The 10,601-nt window shown below is 43.9% G+C and overlaps 1 protein-coding gene across 4 annotated transcripts in view; it reads left to right on the top strand.

The window, feature by feature from the left end:
* The first annotated feature begins 8,004 nt into the window (after positions 1-8,004).
* The window catches only part of RAPGEF4 (Rap guanine nucleotide exchange factor 4), a 163,290-nt gene continuing 160,693 nt past the window's right edge, over positions 8,005-10,601 (top strand). For 3 of the 4 annotated variants that reach the window (XM_074594112.1, XM_074594111.1, XM_074594110.1), the window contains exon 1: positions 8,007-8,182. In XM_074594112.1, coding sequence (XP_074450213.1) covers positions 8,118-8,182 — 65 coding nt within the window. In that variant the 5' untranslated portion in view covers positions 8,007-8,117. Of the gene's footprint in view, positions 8,183-10,601 lie in introns of all 4 variants that reach the window. The other variant, XM_074594113.1, reaches the window with a different exon arrangement.

The raw sequence follows: 10,601 nt of genomic DNA, 5'->3' as shown, positions 1-10,601 counted from the left end.
GGACTCATTGACAAAGCTTTTTAGAAGTGTTTATTTTATGATATGGATAATATTTTACAGATCTCAATTTTACAAACAAGGAATCAGTGTGACAGATAAGGTTGCTCACTTCTATTAAAAAGCAAGAGGCATTGGGAGCTAGAGAAGGAAGGCTATTGAAATCACCTGTGAACCAGAGGACAGGAATTTTATTTGCCAGGAATTAAGAGGTTTTTTCCCTTGAAAACCTCTTAATTTGAAGAGAGGTGTGTTACTCACATAAATAAAAGTCTCTACTACTGACAGGCTGTTTCATGAATTATCATAAAGGACCTGAGGGGGACTGTAGTCAACTGATTTTATGCCACACATCTTGTGAATAATACAAAACCAGAGATAAATAGAAGAATCTCGTCATTGCATCAGAGCTTAGTTTTTCAAGTACCTATGCATCAATACAAAAACACAACTGTGAAAATTTCTGGAACTGAATGCTAGGATAAATGTGGAATAGACTTTAGGAAAAATAAATTTATCCTACAGTGATCAAGTAATGTCGAAAATGAAATCTATTTGAATTTAGTCTGGAAATATCAATATTATGAAATTATGAATATTATGAAAATAAGGGACCTAAGGAGGCTCACCTTCTACTCAAATTTTCTTGCTGAGCTATCATCTATGAGGACACAGCGACCACAAGGATGTTTAATGGAGTACCTCACTCTTAGGAATTCCCAGGCTTTCCCTCAGACTCCACCCAGTAAAATGATGAAAACTAGTTATTTCATAATAACAAAGTATGATAGCCTAACGGCTTCAATGGCAGCTGTAGCAAATTTAGGGGCAGGCCATGAATTTCCTGCCCAGAAGTATATCCATCTGTATCTAGCAGAGAGAGCTGACATAAAGCTGTGAAGATAAAACTCAGCCCAAACAGTTTGAAATGTCTTCATCTGGCTCTGCAGCTAAGCAAAATCACCTTTGCTTTCAGCCTTTGATGAAAATTTATGATTGCTGAAATGCAGCAAAGCTGGCAAGGAAGGATAAAGGAATAAGGAATTATACATATGGACAATAAGAACTTAATTTGCTTTTGTACCTTGAGTGGAAGAATGAGTGAATAATTACAATCCAACGATTAATTCCATTAGCCATAGTAAGTTAGGTATGTCCCAGAGAAAGTGAGACATTTGAGCTGACAGTGCAGTGCGAATAAGGTACAGTGGAGTTCCTAAGTGCATACATTTGTGTTACGAATGAACATTTGTGGGGTCAGGTCGGGTCCAGAGGCAGCACAGCTGCTTTCAGGCAGTGGGGAGCTGAAATAACATACCTGTTAGGCTCTTATGGGTATGTGGAGAGCCAGCTTAGCGCCCCATGAACCCTATTCCTATGACTGGGCATAAAGACAGACCCTCTCGACCACATCCGTGATTCAGCCCCAGCTGATCAGTTTGATTCGGGTCCGTAAAGAAGCAGTGATGTGTCCGCCCTGTACTCACAGAGTATGGAGCATGATGGCAGGCTGTGTGGTCTAGTGTGGCACTAAGTTCTACTGCCTCCTGAACGCTGTACTGAAAAGGGACATAGCACAGTCTGAGTCCCAGCCTGCCTCATATCTTTGGCAACTGCAAAGAATTTTCCTGATATTTCTCATCTTGAAATTCCTTATGTTGTCCTGCATTGTGCATACAAAGTTCTGTTTAATCCCAGTATGCTGATGTGTCTGTAGATCTAAATACTAATAAATCAAAAGAACATTTATGTAAAGTATTCCATCTTCAAAGAACTGTACTTCACCAGCTAATCTTTACAATACTCTTGTGACTAGAGTTAGAACTTGTTGTTTATTTATTTCAATAGACTTTCTTTTTCCTGTGAAATAAGATTCTGAGATTCTGCCTTCCGCTCCCAGCCCAGCTATCTAGGTTTTGATGTAACTGAGGAAGTGGGTTAAACAGAACAGCCCATTCATACCTTCCCCTGCTCATCTAGTTTTGTAAGACTGGAAGGATTTCACAGAAATCCTAGGGAGAAAACCCCTATTCAAAAGAAAGTAGTTCAAGTAAAAATAAGAAACCTAGGCATACCCATAATGTTGTCAACATTAATAATTTGAAGCATATTTCTTACTGTGTGGTTCCACTGAGTCTTTTTGGAATTAATCTCAGGATATGGGCTCAGATTTCAGGTGTGCAAATCAAATGACCATCTGTTCAAAATGCGACTCCACAGAAAGGCTTTGATATTGGTCATCAAACAGAAAAATGTTTATAGCACTTCCGTGTAACATGCTGCCAAACCCGTGCCAAATAATAATACAAAATGTGATTGCTGCATCGTGTTTTCTTAATGAGAAATGGTATCACAAGCTCGCTGTAATTCATGCTATGAATTTGAGAGTATTTTATTTCAAGGAGTATAAATTAATACAACCCTCCTTGTGTTGGCCTTTACTATGATACGGACAACACTTTTATTTTACTTTCACTTGGAAGGACAATGTCAAATAAGGATGGGTAAAATGATGCTGAATGCAGCACTATATGTAATGAATAAGCAATCCTTTACTGTTCAGGAAATCTGCATAACTAGTAAGGCATAAATAAAATTGGACATATGTTCTAAGTCCAGTTATCTCTTTTGCTTTCAGGAATTTAGGAAACAGTCCTGGTCCTGCTCAACACAACAGCAAACTGCCACCTAATTTTAAAGAACCCAGAATCTGAACTTTATGGATTCACATAAACATCAGCTCAGCTGTGTTTTCTCCACCTTGCACCTGTGCTCATGCTACGCCTTCTATATAGGACACTGTATGTTTTCTTTACAGTATTTGTGTTTCTTACCAGTTTATTTGTATTTCACTTCTATTTTGTTGTTGGTATCACTGAAACGCTTTCCAGAATATGCCAGCAGAGCTCTCATGAGAAGTGTGCTGGAAGGGTTTCCTGAATGATGGAGGGAAAGGCTTGTGGTACCTTGGGATTTCAAGAAGGTGCTTTGAAGGCAACTGGGGAGTTGTCCTGAATCAGTGAGGAGGACAGGAGCAAGAAAGAGACAGAACAGGGAATGATGCATGAAGTTAATTTGGGAAGGAAGTCCTTATTTGTTCTAAAAAGCCTTTGCTATGTCAGCCTTAAACCCTTTGCTGGGTTTAAGGATTAGTATTGTAGAGGAGAATCAATATGTTGCTTGTGGACTTTACAGGACAGTTTTAATAACATATGTGTTGGTTTTAAGTTTGTACATCACCACATCTTTTGCAGCCCTCACAGCATATAAATCCCAAAAGAACTCACGTGCAGGTTTCTGTGTCTTTATTCCACTATATCCTGGTTACTCCTTTGAAGTCAGTAGGTGTTGTGTATATACAAATGGCAAAACATCATGGTTCTTACAACCCTAACCACACTGAATGTGGCACTGACGGATTCTAAACATGCATCATAGTTCTATCAGTCTTGATTTTACTTCCAGGGCTTCCGAGCGATCCATTAGTCTAAATTATTGTTTGAGGTAGAATTTATGTGCTCATTCTGGACTTATGCTAATTAATTTGGATTCCACATAATAACGCAAAACATGCTTAAAATCAAATTAAGTTACAAAACTGAGATTCCTCTAGAGAAAGGAAATCTTAAATGTTTTAAAGCTCCTGGAGCTGGCCTTATCTTACCCTGTATCCATTGTATTTTAGGATTGTAGCCAATGTGTTGTGCTATCAATTAGATTCAGTATAGTCTGTGTGAATTAGAAAAGTCCTGAGGCTCAGCAATACTTCTACAGAGATAGGAATCAGGGGAGTGCATTGGTGGCTGGAAGCCAGCTGTTTCCCCTAGGTACTCTCTTGAACACAGATGGCCAGAACTGAGGACTGAGCTTCTGAGGTTTTGTGTCTTTGCTCTGAAATTAAATTGCTTTAGTTTGCTAGCTGCTGTGATGCCAATGGGCAGGTTATAGATTCTTTGTCCACTAATTCCTCACTATATCATAACTGCAATGTCATTAGTATGGAGTATTATAGATAGCATCCAAAACTGCTGGAGAAAATAGGGCAACCCCCACTGTTTTTTGTTTTAACAGTATTATTGCAGTTGCTTGATGTAATTAATGGTGTAAAGAGGTTTCCACAGTAGCCCTTGTTTGTACCCTATTACTGTGTAATGCACATCTTAATAAATACATTTAGTAATTATTTTTTTCAATCTCTAACAACTACCATTTAGTCCTTTGGTTCAAGTTTTTCATAGCAATTTCCTGTTTGAGGGGAATTTATTTTTTTCTGAAAGATTTTAGCAAGAGCTCTTTGGCCGTATTTGAGTAAAAACGTGAAGGAACGAGTATTTGTATTAGCAAGAAAACGCAAAGAAATAGTCAAGCATGAAATTCAACATGATCTGCCTTATGTGCCATAGTACAAACAATAGTTGGACCCTCCAGTTTCTGACTCTTAGTCTTGCAGGCACAGGATAACTCAAAGGCTGGCTGATTTCTGGTTTTCTGTGGCTTAAGGACTTCTGCATGTCCTGCCACTCCTTTGTAAACTGTAGAAAGTTAAAAGGTCAGCTGATCTTTTACATACCTCAGCTGGCAAATCTCCATTTCCCAGCAGCAATCGCCTTTGAAAGCAGCTGCCATCCCAAATTTTTGGCCGCATAATCAACTCTCACAAATCAGACTGTAAAAAGTCCCATTAACCTTATGTTCAACAGGGAGAAATTAAATCTGAAACATTATTGTGGAGTTCCACAAACACTGAAAAAGAAGGATTTGTTTCTGAGAAAGATATTTTCACACCACCAGCCATTTAATGATGCATAATCCTTTATGTTTTCTCAGGTGAAACTTCACAAAAGCTGTAGTAGAAGGCATGCGTAGGTATAGGTGAGACTGAGCACAAGTGCATTTTTGGCCATTAGCAATCCTGGGTCTCAAATATCTTTTGGGTCATCTCTTTTTCATACAAGTGTGTAACTTTAAAAAGTAATGAAGAATGGGCACTATGAAGCACGAAGAGGAGATACAGTCCTTATAGTAATGAAGTGTGCTTCAGCATTTTCCTTCTAGTATGTGTGCTTACTCACAGGTGAATGGGCACTTGATCCCATTAACATAAGGCCAGTGCACTCAAATGATATGTTTCCTAGGCTGGTTACGGTCTGAATTCTTAAGAGTCACAGGATAATCTGCATTCTATTTGACTTGTCATGTGAGATATATACTGCTTATTTGGTACTTTTTATCTCAGGAGAACATGCAGTGAGCTGGGGTCCAGGATTTCTTATTTGAGTAATCAGGAGTTCCTGACATTTCTGTGCAGTTTGGAGACCCTTTGGTTGACACATGCTGACCTCTGAACCAATCAAATATTTATTGCCTGATTCCTAAGCTTCTCTGAGAAGTTCCACTCAAGTCTTAATCAGAAAGCTACACGATTACTCATAATCCAGCTGCCAGAGGTCTATTTTGTCTGTCTTGCTCTAATTGCTCTGTAACTGAGACACTTCTGAATATACCCAGGGTTTCTAGCCCACTCTGGGCCTGTCTAGCTCGCACAATCCACAAAGTGTTAAACTCTCGTTTAATGGTTAGTCCACAAAAATTACATTTCTGAGCAGTGTAAAACGCCACAGCCAGGCATTTGAGCAACATCCCCTTCACGCCTACAGACACTGCATTCCTTGCAGTTAAACGCATTGGTAACTGCAGAGAGCTGTCTGAGAGCAGCAAGGTTGCTTGGTCAACGGTAGGCTCATGAGCGCTGACAAAGCTTTTCACAAGTTGCATCCCAGGAGAGCATTCCAAAGGTCTTGTCTCTTCAAGCTCAGCCTCTTTTCTTCTAGCCAACTGCTTACCAAAGAAATATGCCTGCTTGCTACCTTTTATGGAGGCCTAGCCTGTCCTCTAGTGGTTGGGTCATTAAACATTATACGGATGGGAAAGGACTTGACAGAGGTGGCTTGAGTGAACACTAAACAGTTGCGGCACCATGGTTTCGCTGACTGAGCTATGCTGTTGCTATGTACAAAACTGCTGGTACTGGTATGTGTAATGCTGTTTGTGTCAGTGAAACAGCCCGTGAGAAAAGATAAAGGCCTTCAGCTAAGAGTCATTTCTGGGTTCCTTCTCAGGCCTTAAGAGGAAAGAGCATCTACTGCAGCTTAAACTGGGTTGAGAGGAAGAAAAGGCAGTAAGGGCTGCCTTGTGTGATTGCTCTGGAGGGAAAATTGCAATTATGTGGAATAATGCGATGAATGTTTTATAATGGAAGTACAAAATTAGTGAGCTTTATTGATTCATCTGTAATGCACATACTATGTGATAAATCATTAATTTGAGAATTTAGAGTTTCTTACATTTGAAGCCCTTGTTCTGTTGGTTCCTACTCACTCACATATTGAGGAATGAATAGCATTGATTTTCCTCAAGTAGATTGATTGCTTAGATGCAAGAACTTCTCAATTTTTTCCCCACAGACTATAGCAAAGGAAGAGCTGCAGCTTTGATCTCACTGACTGGCAGCCTCTTCTATTCCTCTGGCACGCACTTTAATTTTTTTAAGGCAATATGAAAGAACTGGCTTTTGTGGCATTTTCCTCTGCTATGCCAATTTCTTAGCTCTATCCTTTTAGCAAAAGGGATTTTTAGATATATTTTCATCATACTGTTCAGTTAACATCATACTGTTCAGAAATAAATGTTAACATCATATCCTGATGTTAACATTTATTTCTGTTAAAGTGATGAAGAAGCTGTGGCAGCAATGAGGCTGTTAAAAGGAAGATGCAATATCGAAGTAGCGCATGTATGTAAGAAAATTACACTTGGTACAGCAGAAGAGATTAGAACAGAGGGCAGAGAAGATAGCCCATGGAGAACTGTAAAAGGCACTGGTAAATTGTCAGCATCTGAATTAATCATTTGTGTCCACACTGTAAAGCAGACAAGAGTTATAAGCCTGAAGGAAGGCACAGTTTGAGTTTTGTTTTGCTATCATCTACATCTGACCCCAAACATCCTGCTGAGATTTCTGTAGCTACCTACCCTTCTCCCACACTACTCAAGGCAGGTTGTGTTGACTGTACGCTGAAGCTTATGGTACACAGATTACTTGGGAAGATATGATCTAGATCCTAAAATATTTTGTAGAAAATATTTCACACAGAACTTTGCAAAATGGGGAGACCTGCTGCTCTGCATTCCTCTGCTCCTCACGTTTTAAATCATGTTATGTATTAGCATCCTTAAAAAACCTGCATCTTGCAAGCCACGTTATCACAACAGAAGGATGTGGATGGTTTTCACTGTATGCTACACTCACCCTTCTCATGCTGTGTGTTGGGTTCCTTCCAATTGTCCAATCCTATTCACAGGCTGTGCTGCCCAGCTCATTTTTCACCTACAATAAACCAGAGCCTTTTTGACACAGTTTCATGGCTGATGACGGGATGGACTGCAGGCTGGAGGAAGGCTTCAGAAAAATTCCTGAAATGCGGACTGCGCCTTCCTTCCACTCACCTACTGTGGGTGGAATACGGGGGTGGGGGGGGGGACGACGACGACGGACAGGCACACAGGGCTCTGGAGAGCTGCTAAAATACTCCTGAGCTGCTTATTATAACTAAAAAGCTTGTATTTCCTCCCCCTGCCCCCCAACCCCAGTCAAGGACATCTGTGGTGAAGCAAGGGCAGGGACCACTAAGCGGAGTTCAAGTGTGCTCAGGACGCCAACACCTTCCATGAGGGAAGCACCTCCTCTCCAGCCTGGCCTCACACCCCTGCCCCAGCCCAGTGCTCCCCGCCCGGCGGCCGCCGCCTCCCCGCGCCGCTACCTGCCACCTGCGGGGCGGCGGGGCCGGGCGCTCCCCCGGGTCCCAGCCCAGCGGCGGGCCGAGGCGTGAAGGCCGCCGAGGCGAGGGTGGGGGCAGCCAGGCGGACCCGCACCCCCGCTCCCCGCTGCCTGCGGCGGGCAGGGCGGGCCGCCGCGGGGGCCTGGGCGAGCCCATCGCGCCGTGCGCGGAGGGAGGGAGGGAGCGAGGGAGGGAGGACGGACGGACCGACCGACCGGCGGGGCGGGCAGGGGGGACAAGCCGCCGCCAGCCGGGTGCGCGGCGACCTGATCCCTGTCCAACATGGTCGCCGCTCACACCTCCCATTCCTCATCCTCCGGCGAGTGGATCGCTTGCCTGGATAAAAGGTACTGGCATCTTCACAGGAGCGGTTGCGGGGAGGGGGATGCTGTGTGCGTGTAACCAGCCCCCCTGCATGCAAGCATGTACGTATGTATATATGTATGTATGTGTGTGTGTATGTGCTGACACCGCCCGCGCTCCCCATCAGATCCTGCCTTACATAAGGAGCGTGCAGGTGGGAAGCAAAATGCCCGGAGGAAGCGAAGCCGGGGCAGGATGAGAGGCTGGAAATGCTGCCGGCTGCGGAGGGGACGGGCGGTCCCCGCGGGGATCGCAGCTCTCCGCCGAGCTCGGCTGCCCGCAGAACGCTACACGTGCTGGAGGGGGAGCCGCAGGGCGGGGAGAGGGCGACGCGGCCCGGGGGGCCTGGGGCTGCCGGGCGGGGGACGCACCCTGCCGGCCATGGCAGAGCCGCTGCCCGCATCCTTCGCGCCCCGCGCCCGCCCTTCGCCTCGCCTCGCCGCCCCTCACCTCGGCACGCCGCCCACCCGCCTCGCCTCGGCACGCCAGCCCCTGCCGCACCTCGGCTCACCGCCCCCCCGCCTCGCCTCGCCTCGCCTCGCCTCACCTCAGCACACCAGCCCCCGCCTCGCCTCACCTCAGTGCACCGCCCCCCCACACCCTCACAGCCCCCGGCCCAGCCGCCTCACAGGTGGGGCGGGAAAGGGCAGACCCTCGCCTCAGAGCGCTCCGTGGCGAAAGCAGGTGCAGGACTGCTGGCCGGGAGGGGGGTGGGAAATATGTCCGCCTCGAAAGAGGCCGCCGGAGGCTCCCCTCAGCGGCGGCACCTTCTTGTCCCCGCTGCGGCGGCGACCTGGGGGCCTGCGATTTGTCCCCCCGGACGGCCAGCACGGCGTGAGTGGGAGATGACGGCTGGCTAAGGTGTGCTCACTTCTAAAAATACCGGCTATTTAGTTATTAGAAAAAGACGTTCCTTGGAGTGCTTTCCATGGGTGTTGCAGCAGAAAGTGAGTCGAGTTGCATGGTGGGTGGCTTGAACGTCCTTTGCTCTATTGCTACCTTCAACACTTACTGGATCGGTTCAGAAGTGAAGTCATTCGATTTCTGAATGCCCACTGCATCTCCTGTAGTCTAGGAAAATAGGTAACAAAAATTTAGACCATAAATATGCTATAGGGTTCAAATAAAGCTACTGGAGAGATTTCACTTACAGGGCGTATGGCAGGTTACTGAGCATCCTTAGCCAGTGCTGTGGAGAGAAGCCTTTGTGCACGCAGAAGGAACCTTCCTCTTCTCATAATTTCTGCCGTTTCCAGCTAACCTCTTAGTGGTGTAGGGCTGCTCTTCTTAGGTTTTCCTTGACAGTCCAGGCAGCAAACTGTAAGAAGCTAACAAAACTTCTGGTGTAGGGACCTGCCACGGATACTGATCCCTCTCTGTAACTTCTTAAAGGTTAAACATCGTCTATAAATGTTGAAAGTACTCTAAATGTAAATACAAACAGAACTGGTGATGGTGACCTCACCATATAAAAACTGAAGTGAAGCAGGGAGCTGGATTCTCCACTCTGTAAACTGACATTGAGTGGGTGTGAAGAAGCAGAGTATGAGCCCCAGGATTTTTAAATAGGTGATCCTGTAATTTCTCAGGTTTCTTAAATGCAATACATTGTGAGATCTAAATTGTAAACTGATATTCAGGGATTCATGCTTAATGAGGTGCATAGCCTTGGGGAGTGAATGATGTTCTAAGAAACACATGCGAGGCATTTAATTTAGAAATCTCTCTGCCATTATATTTATATGAAAATTAATATGCTGACCGTTTTTATACTGGGAATTTCATTAGAGCTATGAAGATGAAACTTTTTTTTCCCTTTTTGTTACTTGGAGTAAGCTAGTAGCACCAATTTGGTGAGTGGGAAGAATCAGTTCCAGGTGCCCTGAAGGATTATATATTATTATCCTTCTTTTCCAGAGGGCAATCTGGATGTAGGACAAACCCAGGACATGAGAGATTGTAGGTTTTTTCCTTGGTCTCTGCCATGCTTTGCTTTATGATCATAGGAAATACACTTACGAGCTTTGTTCTGTTTTTCCATTTAAAAAGCCAGTTAAAGCTATGCTAGAAAAGTAACATAGGAATCTAAGTACTATTAGATAAAGCATTTTTAATTAATTTACACACTTGTATTTCTAGAGTGTATTTCTCTTCCATAGATGACCTATTGGTGTACTCATTTGACTTACTATGTCATTTCTATGTATTTTAAGCTTTTTAAAAAATCTTAACGGCATTGTCTAAGGATTCTGTAAATATAGGATCACTTAATGAGCCAAATCTCTGTAGGATACCATGTTTTTATTGAATAATAAAGATAGTTTTAATACATTTTAGTTAATGAATATAATTATATTTTCAGGAGGAAGGTAGTCCTAAAACAGGTTTGCATTAGAATTTTAG

The sequence above is a fragment of the Larus michahellis genome, chromosome 7 (genome assembly GCF_964199755.1).
Source record: "Larus michahellis chromosome 7, bLarMic1.1, whole genome shotgun sequence".
Classification (NCBI taxonomy): domain Eukaryota; kingdom Metazoa; phylum Chordata; class Aves; order Charadriiformes; family Laridae; genus Larus; species Larus michahellis.
This window is presented reverse-complemented; position numbering and strand designations above follow the sequence as displayed.